Source organism: Bufo gargarizans, chromosome 2 (genome assembly GCF_014858855.1).
Source record: "Bufo gargarizans isolate SCDJY-AF-19 chromosome 2, ASM1485885v1, whole genome shotgun sequence".
NCBI lineage: Eukaryota > Metazoa > Chordata > Amphibia > Anura > Bufonidae > Bufo > Bufo gargarizans.
The window spans coordinates 412263952-412283282 of NC_058081.1; the positions used below are offsets into that span (position 1 = coordinate 412263952).

General features: G+C 39.9%; 1 protein-coding gene across 3 annotated transcripts in view; it reads left to right on the forward strand.

Moving 5' to 3' along the window:
• Positions 1 to 19331, forward strand: part of DOCK2 (dedicator of cytokinesis 2) — a 1177826-nt gene that overhangs the window by 107345 nt on the left and 1051150 nt on the right. For all 3 annotated transcript variants that reach the window (XM_044280877.1, XM_044280878.1, XM_044280879.1), the window contains exon 3: positions 10289 to 10329. In XM_044280877.1, the coding sequence (XP_044136812.1) occupies positions 10289 to 10329 (41 nt within the window). The remainder of the gene's footprint in view (positions 1 to 10288; positions 10330 to 19331) is intronic.

The window sequence follows — 19331 nt, forward strand, 5'->3', positions numbered from 1 at the left end:
AAACAAGGGGCCACTACCTATGCCTGGAGAAAAAAAGATAGTCATAAGAGGCGACAAACAATCTTTACAGTAAGGGCTGTGAATCTCTGGAATAGCCTGCCTAGAAGCTGGTCACAGCAAATACAGTAGATGGCTTCAAAAAAGGTTTAGACTAAATTTTATTTCAAAATACCATTGAGGCTTATGAAAAAGTATAGAAATCATGTTCTTACATACCCTTTCCCTTTAGCTCAACCCCTCCTTGAAAGGAAAATAGACGGGATTTTTATTTATTTTTTTCCCTCATAGGGCTTTTTGTTTTTTCTTCTTCTGGATCAATACAGCAGGAATTACAGGTTGGACTTCTTTTGTCTTTTTTCAACCTTAACAACTATGTAACTATGTAGTCTTTGAAGGGGTTCTCTGGAAATTAAGAAAATGAAAATACTTAAATATTACTTTCTAATAAATATTTTCCCAAATACCTTTCATTATTTATAAAGGCTTGTTTTGTCTGGGAAGCAATCATTAGGAGAAATAAAATGGCTGCCTTCCTATTACACACAAAACCTGTCCTAATTACACAGGAGGACAAGTTACTTCACAGGCAGCGGCTGGCCCTTTATTTGCGACCTTCACAGTACCCAGCCGGTGTACTTCTCTACACTGGCCAAAGTATGGACAAGTCCTGTGGGATCCATGCCTGCTTCATTTTAAAGAACGTGCACTTGTCCACGTTGGATGTAGACAGGCAGATGCACCTGTCCATGATCACACCCCCTCCCGTGCTAAACACGCATTCGGACAATACACTTGCCACAGGGCAGGCCAGTGCCTCAAAGGCACAAAGGGCGAGCTCAAGCCATGTGTCCAATTTGGAGACCCAGAAGTTAAATGAGGCAGACCCATCAGTCAGTACATGCAGAGATATACAAACATACTCTTCCACCATGTTGCTGAAATGCTGCTAATACGGTCCATATGAGAAGGTGGTGCTGGATGTGTAATACCCCAGAGTGGCATTACCACCTTTGTCTGGCCCCCACTATCTTCAATGGTGCATCCTGTGTCATCTCAGAAATTTATTACCATGTCCTGCAGAATATGTATGTACATTTCTTAATAAATTACTGTTTAAGTGTAATGTGCCTGGTTCACCAGCAGATGGTGGCAACAATGGCAGAGTTAGTTTCCCTGGAGAGGAACCTTCTAGTTCCATTCCAGCCCTCTCTAGAGAGGGAGGTGCTAGTTAGTGAAAGTCAGTCTAGCCTTCCCCTCCTTGGGGAGAGGTTGTGTGTCTAGCTTACCCTCTGCTAGGGGAGGAAACAGGCCTCGTCCCTGCCAGACAGGCCCTGCATGTGAGTTCTAAATGGTTGCATTCCCCCTCCTGGGCTTGTATTGACTAAAGCCAAGCTAAGGAAGCTTGAACCCAGGAAGAGGTTTTCCTAGGATTAGAGTGAGAGACAGACTACAGAAAGCTAAGATACAGCAGAAGAGGAAATGTTTCTATTTAATCCAGCCAACATAGCAGAGCTGAGAGAGTACAGATGAAGCAGAGTTGAGAGTGCTTGCCTGCCAAAACATAAGCCAAAATCTGCTGATGTCCAAGATAAAGTTTGGAATATTGTTCCTTGATGAAAGTTTATGAAAACTTTATACTTCTCCACCTCATACTTCCACTGAGCCCCTTCTGTCAGGTGGGAATGACGTCAGTAGTGCATCTACCAGTGTGCGCTTGTATTCCCGAATCTTACAATTACGCTCCAGTGATGGAAGTAAGGATGGTACGCTGTCCTTGTAGCAGGGATGCAGAAGGGTAACTACCCAGTAATCAGCACTGGAAACAATCAGGGCAACTCGGCGGTCATTGCGCAGGCACTGCAGCATGTAGTCGCTCATGTGTGCCAGGCTGCCCAGAGTCAATGACAAGCTGTCCTCAGTGGGAGGTATAATGTCTGTGTCCTCTCTATTCCCCCAGCCATGCTCCAATGATGCCTATGAGCTGATTTGTGTTACCCCCTGCTGTGAACACGGTTCCTCTTCCTCATCATCATCCTCCAAAACTGTGCCCGGGCTGGACAGTTGCGTACCTGGCTGTTACAACACGGCACACACGTCCTGCATTGAAGCGGGGCCTTCTTTAATGCGGGCCAAAGAGGGCAGCTGCCTCTTGAGCCCCGCTGGCCACTGCCCACAAATTCAATTGGGCATGCCTAAGGGGGGGGGGGGGGGTCCGCCCTGGGTGTCAGGCTGTTGGCTACACAGGGAGGTGCTGCCATGCCTGCCTGCGTGCAGGCACTCCAGGCAGCGAACTATGAGAGAGTGAGAGCTGTGATTCTCTTAGGAGAAAGGACCTTAGATGACATCATCACCGTGTGACCAGTAACATAGCAATATTACTAGTCACATGGCTGTGAGGTAATCAAAGGTTCTTTCTTTCTACCAGGATTGTTGCTGCAGAAGTTTTCTATAATTGTGGACTTTTTTTTTCCATCAGGAAAAGGTGACAGGGGCTGTTATGCTATTATACTGTAAGCTACTGTATGGTGGGGTGCTATACTGCTCTACTGTATAGTGTGGGGTACTGTATAGTGGGGTGCTGTATAGTGTGGGGTGCTATACTGATCTACTGTATACTGTGGGGTGCTGTATATTGCGGAGTGCTATACTGCTCTACTGTATAGTGTGGGACAGGGTGGATTTGATTTAAATCAAAATGATTCAAATCACTAGTCAGTAAGGCTTGATTTAAATCATAGTTTTCTACATAAAGACTAAATCTTGCTGGTATAACTTATAATATACAAGTAGATGAAGATTTTTAGAATAACAACATTTCCTATTAGTTTGATTAGGTTGATTCTGTATTCATAGGTTTGTAGAAGTTAGGATTGAGGTATTTTTCTCAACTCTGTTCATTCATGTTATAACATTTTTGAGTCAAATTCAGTTTTGAGAACTGCAAAAGTAAACCAAGCATCTGTGATAATATCTTGTAGGCAGAGAAACTGCCTAATAATTTAACAAAAACCTGTGGAAGAGCATGACATTGTGAATGGATTAATGGAATTTATTTACCCAAAAAATTACACATATAGAAACATAGAATGTGTCGGCAGATAAGAACCATTTGGCCCATCTAGTCTGCCCAATATACTAAATACTATGAATAGCCCCTGTCCCTATCTTATATGAAGGATGGCCTTATGCCTATCCCATGCATGCTTAAACTCCTTAACTGTATTTGCAGTTACCACTTCTGCAGGAAGGCTATTCCATGCATCCACTACTCTCTCAGTAAAGTAATACTTCCTGATATTACTTTTAAACCTCATGTAGCAGTTTTTCTTCTTTTAAATATTCTCTCCTCTTTTACCTTGTTGATTCCCTTTATGTATTCAAAAGTTTCTATGATATCCCCTCTGTCTCATCTTTCTTCAGAGCTATACATGTTAAGGTCCTTTAATCTTTCCTGGCAAGTTTTGTCCTGCAATCCATGTACTATTTTAGTAGCTCATCTCTGAACTCTCTCCAAAGTATCAATATCCTTCTGCGTACAATACTCCAAATGAGGTCTCACTAGTGCTCTGTAGAGCGGCATGAGCACTTCCCTCTTTCTACTGGTAATGCCTCTCCCTATACACCCAAGCATTCTGCTAGCATTTCCTGCTGATCTATGACATTGTCTGCCTACCTTTAAGTCTTCTGAAATAATGACCCCTAAATTCCTTTCCTCAGATACTGAGGTTAGGACTGTATCACTGATATTATATTCTGCTCCTGGGTTTTTACGCCCCAAGTGCATTATCTGGTGCACTTATCAACATTCAATTTTAGTTGCCAGATTTTTGACCATTCCTCTAGTTTTCCTAAATCCTTTTCCATTTGGTGTATCCCTCCAGGAACATCAACCCTGTTACAAATCTTTGTGTCATCAGCAAAAAGACACACCTTACCATCGAGGCCTTCTGCAATTTTGCTGATACAGATATTAAACAATATGGGTCCCAGAACAGATCCCTGAGGTACCCCACTGGTAACAAGACCATGGTCTGAATATACTTCATTGACTACAAACCTCTGTTGTCTGTCCCTCAGCCACTGCCTAATCCATTCAACAATATGGGAGTCCACGTACAGCCTTATTCTACATAATAAAAAAACAAATCTATTTCATGATGGAATAACCTTTGGATGGCAATATATTTTGCTCAAAAAGCATTTTATATAAAAAAATCATTCATTTTTGTCCACCCTGGTGTGGGGTGCTGTATAGCGTAGGGTACTGTATAGTGTGGTGCTATATAGTGTGGGGTGCTATACTGCTCTACTGTATACTATGGGGTGCTATATACTGTGAGGTACTGTATATTGTGGGGTGCTATGCAGCTCTACTGTATACTGTGGGGTTCTGCATATTGTGGAGTGCTATACTGCTCTACTATATAGTGTGGGGTGCTATACTGCTCTACTGTATACTATGGGGTGCTATATACTGTGAGGTGATGTATATTGTGGGGTGCTATACTGCTCTACTGTATACTCTGGGGTGCTGTATATTGTGGAGTGCAATACTGCTCTACTGTATAGTGTGGGGTGCTGTATAGTGTGGGGTGCTATACTGCTCTACTGTATACTATGGGGTGCTATATACTGTGAGGTGCTGTATACTGTGGGGTGCTGTATATTGTGGGGTGCTATACTGCTCTTCTGTATACTATGGAGTGCTATATACTGTGAGGTGCTGTATATTGTGCGGTGCTATACTGCTCTACTGTATACTGTGGGGTGCTGTATATTGTGAAGTACTGTATAGTGGGGTGCTGTATATTGTGAAGTACTGTATAGTGGGGTGCTGTATAGTGTGGGGTGCTATACTGCTCTACTGTATACTGTGGGGTGGTGTATATTGTGGCATACTGTATAGTGGGGTGCTGTATATTGTGGAGCGCTATACTACTCTACTGTATAGTGTGGGGTACTGTATAGTGGGGTGCTGTATAGTGTGGGGTGCTATACTGCTCTACTGTATCTTATATGGTGCTATATACTGTGAGGTGCTGTATATTGTGGGGTGCTATACTGCTCTACTGTATAGTGTGCGGTGTTGTATAATGTGGGGTATTGTATAGTGTGGGGTGCTATACTGCTCTACTGTATACTATGGGGTGCTATATACGGTGAGGTGTTATATACTGTGGGGTGCTGTATATTGTGGGGTCCTATACTGCTCTACTGTATACTTTGGGATGCTGTATATTGTGGAGTGCTATACTGCTCTACTGTATACTGTGGGGTGCTGTATAATGTGGGGTGCTATAGTGCTCTACTGTATACTGTGGGGTGCTGTATTTTGTGCAGTGCTATACTGCTCTACTGTATACTGTGGGGTGCTGTATAATGTGGGTCACTGTATAGTGTGGGGTGCTGTATACTGTGGGGTACTGTATAGTGTGGGGTGCTGGTTATGTGGCCTTTGCAACTGATGGGGTTGCGCAGCGCACACCGGATTTTGTCTGCCGCTTGTTTGTGCAGGGCAAGAATGGACCGCCTGGAAAAGTAGTGGTGGCTGGGAACCAGTACTGTGGGACAGCCACAGTCATCACCCACAGATTAACTATTGTATTTCTGTGTCACAGATGCAAAGAAGGTGTATTGCACCCCAAAAATGGCTATAGGTCATTTTACACCCTTTGGTACAAATCACTTCAACTGCCTTTTTTTTACTAAAAAACTAAATGGCTGCACACCATTATACATACAAACAATACAGCTAAGAAATGGGGGTCATTCTAAATAAAAGTGGTACAATACCGACTATAAATGAGTTAATGGAAGCTCTTAGTGCACATATTTGCTCAAACATGTGTCGGGCCCATCTACCAGGCTTCAAGGTATCTTCCGCAGATGGGTCCCTAACACTAAATATACCGCCTCTCTTTGGACTTACTCAAGCCTACAATATTCAGAGCAGTGTAGAGACCAGCTACATACATACTCTGCTCAGAAGTCTTAAGTAGATGGGCATGCTCAGTCCAAAAGAGGTGATACCATCAATATATACCACAAGAGAATTTAGACTAAAACTTTCAGAATCACGGGTGCATATCCATGACGCAAACATACAGTAGTTATAAAAAACTAAATGGCTGCACACCATTATACATACAAACAATAGAGCTAAGAAATGGGGGTCATTCTAAATAAAAGTGGTACAATACCGACTATAAATGAGTTAATGGAAGCTCTTAGCACACATATTTGCTCAAATATGTGTCGGGTCCATCTACCAGGCGTCAAAGTGGCTTCCGCAGATGGGTCCCTAACACTAAATATACTGCCTCTCTTTGGACTTACTTAAGCCTACAATATTCAGGGCAGTGTAAGAACCAGCTACATACGTACTCTGCTCAGAAGTCCCAGGTAGATGAGCGTGTTCAGTCTAAAAGAGACGCTACCCTCAATATATACCACAAGAGAATTTAGACTAGAACCTTCTGAATCACAGGTGCATATCCATGAAGCAAACATACTTATAAAAAACTAAATGGCTGCACACCATTATACATACAAACAATAGAGCTAAGAAATGGGGGTCATTATAAATAAAAGTGGTACAATACCGACTATAAATGAGTTAATGGAAGCTCTTAGTGCACATATTTGCTCAAACATGTGTCGGGCCCATCTACCAGGCATCAAGGTGCCCTTTTTACTAAGACTAGTGATGGTGACAATTGACTTTGGTAGGAGAGTTTTGTGTGCATGTTCTGTGACCCGTGGAGAAGTAACTGTGCAGGAAAGGGAGGAAATGAGCTGTTCCCCCTCACAAATGTTGAACTTTATAAAAAAGCACTCGATCTTTTAATGGTGGGCAGTACATATGTTAAGTGTACAGCAGCATTTTTTGATGTTGCTGTAGAAGTTAGCATTTAGCCCCTCTCTGAGCGCTCTTGCTTTATGAACAAGCTGTTACTAACAGCACCTGTTCTTAGAACCAGCAACTCACTATGACCAGGATCAGAGAAAGCTTCAATCACAGCCATATAACTAATTTAATTGCCATGGTCCATGATCATGGCATGCTCCGATGGAAATTTCTCCTATTATCAGGTCACTGGACTTTCCAGTGGCCAAATGAGAGACTGGAGGATCAAACTACATTCAAACATTTAACAGTGATAAATTAGAATACATTTTTATGGTGGTGTTTGCCAAATAGTAGTCATAATTTAAAAATTCTGCACATATATTTGTTAAAGTGGTTAAACTATATAGTACCTTTCACTCTAAATTACTCTAGCTGCAATAGATTTCTAACTTTATTTCCAGCAGAAAACTGCTGTAAATGAAGATAAATTTGTCAGAGCTGCTTGCCACGTCCCCTTACGGGAAAGTTGTGTGGGTGGCATAAAACTTTATAGATGCAAAAATGCTCTAAAAAGTCACAGTTGGTGCAAGGGAGACAATAAACCTTCCCCAAAAACGAGAAAGTCTAAAAATGCACCAAATTTATGATACTGGCTGATGCTAGATAAATGTGGTGCACATTTAGGTTGCCTAGTTTGCATTACCTATTAGTTAGTTCACTTTATGCCATAATATGACATATTTATTTGGTGCACATTGTCATATCTTAAGCCATACTCCTTTTAGCTATATATATTGTATGTGAAACCACATCCCTTTGTTTAAGGAGGTGAAAAAAATTTAAAAAAGAAAAAGGTTGCAAATTATGTCTAAAGGTTTGGTGAACATTAGATCAGATTTCTGGCACATTTTGATTACTTAATTTCCCCTCTTTTGTGTCCTAAAGCTTTCAATAGACGTCAGCCGAACTAGCCTACAACTGTTATTGCAGACTCCTCCATAAACAGGTACATTCCAACAATTTTTTGAGGAGAGGGGAATAGGCACTGCCGGACACCTCTGGCAGAAGCTTACCTTCCTTGGGAACAAAGGATCACACATGTTGAAATCTATCATGCTGATCTCTTTTGCCCCTATATCTGTTGTTAGGGGTCAGTCGATAAGCACATGTAAACTTACCTGAGATAGCTCAATCTTATTAATATTGGTGAGTTTGGCCCATGTTTACTTTATGTGTATAGACAGTAGTGATGGACGAACATCAGCCAGGATGATTCGCGAACACGCGTTATCGATCAAATGTTTGCGAACCGCACGTTTGCATCGCGCCCATTGACTTTAATAGTCCCACAACATGGACAGTGACATACCAGAGGGGGATCATTGGCAAAAATTCCCACAAAAAATATATATTTTAATCAGGGGTCATTTATATGCGTCTTAAAGGGAAACTCTCAAAAATGTGCCATGCTGGAGCCTAGAGGAATGTTATTTCCTATCGGTTTGATGTATGCAAATCTGCAGCACTCCACATTTTTGTATCCTGCAGAGTCCATTAAAAAAATGCATACGTTGACATAAATTTTCTTTCTACCATGGAACTGTATGGTGAACGGACGCCACTGTACTGCATCAGTTAACGCATACATTTTTGGTGTGCATTAAATGGATGGCAAAAATAGGATGTGAACCCAGCCCTAGTGTCAGAATAAGCCCCAGTACACAGCGGAGCAGCGTGGCGGAGAGGGGAGGCCGCCATGTACTGACAGAGGGCTACCTTGTCCTGGTGGTCAGGGATGAGGACTGTGTTTCCCAAGGATCATTTTCTACTTGGAAATACAGGGCACAGTATGATACACTAGAATCTATATAATATAAAGATATTAGCCCTACTCCCGAATAATAATACAATTAAGTGGTCATTTATTATATAGAAATATGTCTATGTCTATGCACCGCAATCTGCATATTTTTCCGGCTCATGCCAGGTCTAAAAAAGGATGGTGTTGGCAGGTAAAGGGATAGCTATGGCCATCCAGTTATTGGATACCACCGTCATACATTGACCGGATAACACCTCTGTACAGTGACCGGAATAACACTGCCATACCGTGACCGGATAAAGGGGTACAAGAAGGCACAGTACAGAGATTCACTAGGGGCACTGCACTGGGTGTGGTAAGAGGGCACAATGCAGGGTATAAGGGGGCACAGTACTGGGTGAGGGGCACAGTACAGGGTTGGGGGGCACAGTCACGTAACCCTGTGACATTAGAAGGTCCTTATGATGGTCCTTATCATGAATGCAGTTCATACGCCACCATAATAAGAGGCAGAGGAGTGAGACAGGGGTGTGATTATGTGGCTAGAGATAAAAAAAAAGTAGCTGTCAGCTAGTACAGGCCCCAAAAATTAGGCAATAGGCATATACCTGACAGCAAAGATCTTTGGATTCTGTGGCTAGAGGTACATTAGGCGATCACAGGATAAATATATAACTGTCGGCCAGTACAGGCCCCAAAAATTAGCCAAAAGGCATTCACCCGACAGCAAATATATTTGGATTCTGTGGCTGGATGTACATTAGGCGGTTACAGAATAAATATGTAACTGTCGGCCAGTACAGGCCCCAAAAATTAGGCATTCACCTGACATAAAAGGCCTTTTATGCCACTTTATATGCGGCTGTATATACATAAGGTAGGACCATTCTGGCTTCCTGTCAGAATCAGTACTACTGGTGATTCTGGCTTGGGATTTGTGCATGTGCTTCCATCCATTTAATGTAGGTTCAGCAAAAAAATAGAAAGTTGAAGCTTGATTGCATATGATTTGTGCACCTAGACCAGGGATGGGAAAACTGCGGCTCTCCAGCTGTTGTAAAACTACAACTCCCAGTATGCCCAGTCTGCCTACAGCTATCAGCCTGCAGCAGGACATGATGGGATTCGTAGTTTTACAACAACTGGAGAACCACAGTTTGCCCATCCCTGGTCTAGGTGTACAAATCATATTCAATCAAGCTTCAACTTTTTATTTTTTTGCTGAACCTACATTAAATGGATGGAAGCACACGCACAAATCCCAAGCCAGAATCACCAGTAGTACCGATTCTATGACAGCCATATTATAAAATATATCAATTTGTAGCATAAAAGGATACATTGAAATTACCTTTAGAGGGTAATGTCTATTTAATATATTTTGTTTTTATAGAATGTTGTTTCCCAGTGTACATCCTCTGAGTTTTATGTTTTATTTGTAATAAATGAATATACTTGAATGCAGACACACAGTTTAATGAAACCATTTTTTTCAACTGAATATTGCAACTTGTGCGTGAAAATTCTGCCAAACAAATTCACTTCATTGGATGGTCATAATGTCATTTACAATGTAAATGTATTGTGTTTAATTTATTTTATTTTTTTCATTTTAGGATGGTACAGAGGATATCTGGTCAAACAGAGGATGAATGTGGTAAGATTATATTGCTTTCTGTCTTTTATTTGATTTATCACTCACTTTGTAGAGAACGTGACTATTGAGTGTTGTGAAATGATTGCAAGGCTTTATTTTCTTTCCTGTTGTGTTTAAGAACTCCCACAAAATGTTTTTTCTCTGACCTATTAGAAAGGTGCATGATGTAATCTGTAATGAATGTAATCCTCTCACCGGTAACTCTATTTGTGAGTCATAACCTCCCTTCTACTCTTGAGCTGTGTTGTCTGACCAGCACTCTGATCTCCAACTGATGCAGGACAGGAAGTCAGTTTTTTTATTTATTCATTTCTATGAGGCTGACAATGAGGCTCTCATAGGAACATATAGAGAGACTGGCTTCATGTCTACACACAAGATGCTGTGTTATTTGGAGAGTGGTGGTCCCATGACAGCTCAGGATCAGAAGGGAGGTTAAAACTCACAAATACAGTCTCTGACAGAAAATTAAATTCACTACAGTTTAGTTACCTTAGCTTCTAACAGGTCAGACATTTTTTTGTGAGTGCTTCTTTAATAAGAGGCAAAAAAATAAATTAATTTTAATAATACTTTACCTACTAATAAAAATGATTTATTTAAGCAATTATTTCCTTTGCCAATTAAAAATACTTTGGTGGACATTTATTAAGACTGATTTATATGCTGGTCTTAATCTCTCTACACTCCCAGTGGATGCAACAAAGTTATGTAGAGGCGCTGGCTTCTACATAACTTTAGCTGTTGATGCTGCTGGGCGTGCAACATGCTTGAAACTACACCAGCTCCCTTGCTGGTGTAGTTTAAGGCCATTTTCCATTTCATAAACTGGCGTAAAAAATGATGAATTAGACCGGCTATCCAGCTGGCCCTCTTCTCTGCCCATGCCACGCCCCCTTTTTTCACCACTCTGCAAAAGTCAGGTAAAGACACAGATTTTGTCACAGAACATCTTTGTGACAAAATCTGCAACCTACTAATCACAACAAGACCTCAGCACACGTCTTATCAGTGGCTTTTGTAGGTGCACGTCCCCCCGTCCCCCCCAAGGTGTCTATAAATAACTTGTATCAATAGTTTGGAGACAGCACAGCAGACCAATCTCAGAGTTACATTTATTGCTTATTGCGACATTTCAGGCCCAATTTGGTGCCCTTTATCAAGCTATAAATGCAAAAACAAGGGATATATCAATACAAATATTCAAAAATTCTTTAATCATAATGTACAGTATTTCATCCATAACATAAGGAAAAACATAGTATGTCGGTGTGGGTAACACGGGCCAAAGGGTAAGTATAATGAAAAAACATGATTGAATGAATAGGGAACTGAAAATTAAAATGACATGCTTGGAAAACATGACCGTATATACTGGATAACATGATTACAGGAAACAGTTTCAGACTCAATCTCAAGAGTAGCGGACTAAAGAAATTGATTGGAACAGGTGGCCAAAGAGGGTAGTGTCAGTTGGCCTGGATGCTTACAGAGGATAATGACCAAACAATTATAAAGAGTTAGTGCAACAGCAAAGTTGTGCACCCCCTTGAATGAGAGCAAATTATATATCACCACTGGGAAACTATGGAACGCAATGCAAAATGATTTTTATTTATTTTTTTCCTTCTTTCCCTCGCCCCGCACTCCCCCTTTCACTCTGCCTCCCTTCTCCTTGGATCATCAAAGGCAAGAGAGAGATAATACTATAGGTTTACATGAGAATAATTTCATGGAACATTAGGGGTTTCAGCAGGGGGTATAAAAAGAGTTGCCGTGTTCGATGCAATACAAAGATTCCTCCCCGCTATAGTCTGTTTGCAGGAAACACACTTGACAGTGGGGTGGATGACTAGACCTTGGATGCAGCACTCCTTTCACTCAGTTTTTTCATCTTATGCAAGAGGAGTGAGTATATTAATACATCGGGACATAGATATAAAATTACTAAAAAACAGTGGTGGATAGGGAAGGTCGATACATTCTCATGGATTGTTTATTAGAAGACAGAGCATGGATAATTGAAAATGTTTATATACCGCCTCCATTTAAATCAGATACTCTACAAAAAATTAATAACTTTGTGCTTAATGCAGGGGATAAATCATTGATGGTGCTGGGGGATTTCAATAATATAATGGATGGGAGAATAGATAGATGTAGAATAGCGAACACTCAAGGAAATAACTCGGGTTCAAAATTAAAAAGTATTACACAGGAAATGGGTTGGATTGATATTTGGAGGGAAATGCACCCAAAGTCAAGGAAATACTCGTGGTTTTTCTAGAGCGCACAAAAGTTTATCACGGATCGATTTAGTCTTCACTAATAATAATGGTTTGCTAGATATCGAACAAGTTAACTATCGACAACGGGGGATCTCGGATCATATCCCCATTATAATAAACACAAAAACGGGTGGTGGGAAAAAAATAGGAGGTATGAATATAAATATAGGTTGGATAAACATAATGGGCACACATGATAAAAATCTGAAAGAGAATAAGGAATATTATTTTATAAATGAGGGTTTGGGAGGCCGCAAAGGCCTTTATTAGAGGGATTATTATAAAATACACGGCAAAAAAAAAAAAAAAACTGAAGGGGGAAAATAGAACTAGAATACGAAGCGGAAAGATATGAGAAAATATATATTGAAAATCCTATAGAGCAAAATTATAAAAAATGGATAGATAAAGTCACCAAGATGGAAGATGAACTATTTTTGATGGCGGAACAACAAAAAGAGAACTCTGTAAGAGATAACTATATTTACGCGCATATACCTGGTAAAAAGCTAGCCGCATTGGTGGCAGCTCAGTTAAATAAAAACAAGTACATACACTGTTTGGTAGATAAATCTGGACATAACATCACTGAACAAGGGGCAAAAATAGATCTACTCAAAGAATATTTTAAGAATATATACTGTACCAAAATAAATAAGAATGTAGTACAAATACAACAATTTCTGGAGGAAATTACGATTACCTCATTAACTATAGATCAGAGAGATAGGCTGTAAACTCACTTAGACCCAGTGGAGGTAGATAATACACTATTAAAGATAATCAAAAATAAAACCCCAGGCACAGACGGTATTCAGTTTGAGGTTTATTCGCAATATAGAGAAATATTGGTCCCGAAACTGCTTAAAATGTGGACTGCCTCAAGAGAATCGGGAAAATTGCCAGATTCCTTGAAGGAAGCCCTGATTACTCTTATTTTAAAACCCGGCAAAAACCCAACTTCTCCAGATTCATATCGTCCCATTTCACTGATCAATGTGGATAATAAGATCAATCAAAAAAAGAGACTGCGCTGCCAAAAGAATATAATATTTTTTTTCTTCCTCTTTTCTTCTGCAAACTTCTCTCCTCAGATTTAAAGGGAAAGACTGGGTTTTCACCAGGTTCACAAGATGCAAAAAAAATCCTCCTCAGATCTACAAGTGCCTGCAGGGTGCAAATAGAAACTCCATATGGTGAAGTACTGCCACTGTGTTTTAAAACCACAAGGAAGAGATATACTCACAAGATTCCATTCACAGTGTGCGCATTTATCACCACTTGTGTCCCCACATCTCGATAGGCTTCAGCAAACACCTTTGGTATTCCTTGATCTTCTCATGGATCCCTGCTTCCTCATAAACCAGAGAAACGCAGAGGATAGTGAAGCACTTTATGTGTGTGATTATAAAAATGTATTTATTATACTCACAAAGCTAAAAACATAACAAGCATTCAGATCAGCCTGCACAGACGCTACAACGCTTCTTCAGGAGCTCTGATTGCAAAGCCAAAAACTGCTGTTCTTTATCAGCAAACTAACCTCACCCCCATACAAAACTTCACTCTCCATATAAAACTAATACAATTTTTTAATTTAATATGAGCATGTTATATATAAAACCTACTAAAACCATAATTTCCTAAATCAGTCCTGCGCATAAGTCTATAGTGCCTTTCATTTTCTTCTGTTCATTCAATTCACAAGGTTATAAAATCATATCCCCAAAAAAACGCACTGGCATCTCAGTCCTTGTTCAGACCTGAGGTAAACATTGTCATTTCTCATATTAGACTATACAAGAATTAACATCACATTCTACATTCAGGCCTCTTGGTTGGATAGTATTTAGACAGTACATCCAATTTACTTCTCTTTTGTTGGTTTTAGTTATATAATCTCCACCTCCAGCCAACTTATCTACCAATTCAATTCCCATAAATTTTAACCCTTTGGGTTCTTTTTGGTGACATAGTTTGTAGTGCAATGAAACACTATGTGTTACTAGACCTTTTTTAATATTATAGATATGTTCCTGCACACGGGTCTTCAGACTGCGGGTGGTCCTTCCTATATATTGGAGGCCACATGGGCACTCCAGCATATAGATCACCCCCACACTATTACATGTAAGTTGCCCCTTTATTTTTACGGTTTCTTTTTTACCTTTAATTTGTATAGTCTCTATCATTCTTTGCCGGTCTTTTTGGTTGCTGTTCCTTCAAGGTGCGCAAAAACCGCACCATGTGAATTTGCCATTTTTCTGCACATTGTTTTGTAGTTTTTTTGTTGCAAAGTTCCCACTATGCACAAGGCTGTTAGACAAATTTGGTACCTTTTTAAAAACAATGGAAGGTTTATTTGGTATTTATTTTCCTATAACAGGATCATGTTTGAGGATTTTCCAATTTTTCTGGATCATATTTTTTATTATGCCCAATTTTGTATTATATTGTGTAAAAAAGGTATATCTAAAATCTTTCTTTGGTTCATTTTTTTCTTTTTTCTTCTTATCCTTATTGCCTATCTCCATTTTGCACCCCTGGAAGGAGGGTGATATAATTGCATATTCAGATTTTATAAATAATTGTGCATTAGAAAGTTGAGATTTGACTTTTTTTATCTTCAATTGAAACAAGCCCTGCGGACATCGGTAGGAAAGGGAACTCCTATACTCTTTTGCAGCCTATAGCTAATATAACTAAGCTAACTGCGAGTAAGAAGCTGATATCAAGGATATAGCAAGTTTTTTTTACACCAGAGTACAGAAAAGAAAGCAGTCAATTGCTTATCGCAAAAATCTGTCTCTCAACAGATAGGATTCTGGGAAAAGGTGATATTGGCAAAAAATGGGGTTTCACTTAACTTTTCCTACCCAATTTAATATATTATATCGCTTATACTATTCCCCTAAAGACCTGATGAAATTCTATAAATCTCAAGATGTCGGCTGTAGAAAATGTGGACAGATAGGAGTGGATGACGTCCATATACTTTGGTCATGTAGAGAGATTCAACATTCCTGGGGAAAGGTAAACAAAAGGATAATTACATATCATGGGTTCAGAGTCCCGGTAGAGTTTGAAACATGTATCCTTGGGGTAATGGACGGGATAGACAACTTTAAATCATTGAGAAAAAGCAATAAAACTCTTATTTTACACCAGGAAATGCATTATAGGGTGTTGGTGTAGTAGTGTGTCACCTACGGTGAAGGAATAGGAGAATCTGGCCAGAATCTCGATTGCTAGTGAGAGATTCCACCTAGTATCAATAAAGAAAAAAGCTAGATTCACTAGACTGTGGCAGAAATGGATGAACGGATGAATGGATGAAGCCGGGGTGGTGAGGGCGAGGGCGAGGTAGGACGGAGATGTTGAATCATTTTTTTCCCCCCGGAAGGGGACCAACCAACAGGCACAGGGGTAATTGGGGTGGGCAACAATAACTGTATATATTGCTGTGTTAATAATGTAAAAATAATTAACAATTTTTGATGTTTGCAATGAACTGTCTCAATAATAATAAAGATTTAATAATAACAAAATAAAATAATTATAGTCAGTAGAGATGAGCAAAGTAATAAGAAATTTGATGCTTTGACAAATTTCACAGGAATCACATTCCTTTGTATGTAGCGGGTATAAGGATGTGAAACTGCGAATGTGCGATCAGTTGCTCACGTAGAGGCTGTTGCGGCCATCTTGATTGACAAAACTTCTTGAAGTCCTGCGCTGTGACGTGTTAGATTTCAAGCAATTTCATCCATCAAGATGGTTGTGACGGCCTCTCCACGAGCAAATGGATAAGGTGAGTATTACATCAGCGCTCCCAGCCAGTGTGGTGACATGGTGATGTCACATGTCACCACGCACGATATTTCACACGGTCTCTCTGCAAGCTAATGGATGAGGTGAGTATGTTGTTTTTTTTGTTTTGTTTTTTACCGCCATTACAAGAAAAATAGATTTGTTACCATAAAGCATAAGGAAAATTCGGCTTCGTGGCAAATCAAATTTTTACTGAAATTTGGATCAAAGTAAATTTTGTTTGACTTCAATTTGTTCAACACTAATTGTCTTCAGAGATTGCTGACTCATTGAGTACGACAGGGCCACCAACTGGACTCCTAAACACAGAGAACAGAAATTTAGATCAATAAATTACAAGTTGAATCTATATTGAATCTTTTAATGTGAAACTATTTATCAATCTCTTCATCTTACTCTGGACAGGTTACTGTTATAGAAAGGACAGAAATGACATTAATGACAGGCAGTGGCGTAACTAGAGTTATATGGGCTCCAGGTCAAACTTTGGATCTGTCCTAGCTGTACAAGATGGAATGGAGATAGGCCAATATACTTCTATTAAGCCTGTCTCCTGCAGTGAGGAGAGAGAGTGTGCAATGTCGGTGCTTCTCTCTCCTCACTTTAAGGATCGGTGGGGGTCTCAGCACTTAAACCCCAACCAATTAAAACCTTTGAAATTTAACTATGCCATATGGAAAAAAAATTGAAAGCTCAATGACACTTTAAGTCTGCCATTAGGAGAAAGGGAGAGTCAAACTTTTTTTACATGATGCAATTGTATTAAAGAAGGTAGTAGTGACCAGATTTTGGAAACTGCCACATTTATTACATTTTTGTGCTCAGTAGAATCTAAGATGTGTGATGTAAGTTTCAGATGGTACCAGCTGGGTAAACTTCTCCACAGAGCCTCTAAAGTATCAGCCAGTACTGTATAAACCATCAAACTAAGCCAGTTCAGAAGACAAAGGGTGCAATTTTTATTCTAAACCCTACAGTGTGCCCAAACATATGGAAGGCAAAACTCTGGGCTTTTTCTTCTTTTACCATTTACTCTGAGGCACCCATACAGTGGAAACCCTTAATAATTGACCCTATCTTAGAAACTACACCATATCAAGTTATTTATCTAGAGGTGTAGTGAGCATATTGATGCCTCAGGTGTTTTGCAGAAATTATTGAGCAGGGGACTGTGCAAAATGAAAATTACAAGATTTCCATAGATATAGCATTTTAGTGTTCAATATGCTGTGATCAGTTTGTGTCATCTGAGACTCACACCACAACTCTTCAGTTGTTAGATGGGTTTAACTGGGTGTGGAAATGCCATAAATCTGTATGTAAACTGATGTTTGAATACACTGCAGGGTTCAGAAAGAAAATACCACCTTCTGGCATTTCAATCAGCCTCTGGGAATCAGTACAGCTATTTTCTGAGAACCATACTTTTATTTATTTTTTGCCTGAGTTGTGCGAGGGCTCATTTTTGTGGAATAAGTTGTCATTATTATAGGGTCAATTTTAGTGTACATATGACTTTTTGATCGCTTTTTATTTAGCTTTTTGGGATGCAGGATAAGGAAAAGGCTAATTGCTATTGCCCTTTGGGTACACTGTGTACCATGTGGGAAAAACGACAACACATTATTGTGCTAGTTAGTACGATTACAAAAGAAACCAAATTCATATAGTTGTTTTTAGTTTTTCTATTTTACATCATAAAATCATTTTTAAGAAACAAATCATTTTTTGTGTCGCCATTTTCAGGGAGCCATTTTTTAAAAGTTTTCTGGCGATAGTCTTGTGTCCTTCATTTTGTAGGATGAATTGATGTTTATAATTGGCACCACTTTGGGGTGCATTCGAGTTTTTGATTGCTTAATATTACATTTAAAAAAATTGCTGTTTTGGTTTATTTTTTATTTTTATGGAGTTCACCTGATGGGGTAGATCATGTGATATCTCTATATAGCAGGTCATTATAAATGCAGGTGTCTAATGTCTAATATGTCTATTTTTTCTCTTTTTTTACATTAATAAATGGCTTGATTAGGGATTTTTATACTTGTTGAGCACTGCGTAGAGAGTTAAAGAGAAGACAGGGATGGTAAAAAAAAAAACACCCCTACCTTCTCTATAGGGAGCCCTGCTGTCACTGACAGTGGCCTTCCCCTCTAGCAGCTGTATAATTTGCATGCAACTGTAATCTGTGTACAGATGTTTTTAAACTAAATGTATATAGTCTATGGATGGTCAGGAACTGGTTCAAGATATTTTGGCAACTTGGAAGGCATTGTGTAAGAATTGAGGTCAGCCTATTCATTTTGATAAAAGGTTGTTATTGAAAGATTACCCAGCCATGTGAGGAATTCTACATTTGTCTATTTTGGAAGACTAGGATGGAAGTACAAATGGGCGAATCAATTCTAAATGAATTGGAATTGTTACAAATTTTACAAAAAATTCTGTTGACAAACTAATCCAAATTTTTGTCAATTAGCTTCTGATAAGGCTACTTTCACACTTGCGGCAGGACGGATCCGACAGGCTGTTCACCATGTCGGATCCGTCCTGCGGCTATTTCGCCGTGCCCGCGGACCGCCACTCCGTCCCCATTGACTATAATGGGGACGGGGGCGGAGCTCCGGCGCAGCACGGCGGTGCACAGAGAAAGCCACCGGACTAAAAAGCCTGACATGCAGTAATTTATAGTCAATGGGGACAGAGCGGCGGTCCGCGGGCACGGCGAAATAGCCGCAGGACGGATCCGACATGGTGAGCAGCCTGTCGGATCCGTCCTACCGCAAGTGTGAAAGTACCCTGACTCGCACAAAATGGCACCAGCACCATTTTACTGTGAGAAATAGTGCAAAAACAGCAGGGAGGATGAAAACAGGAGGAAGA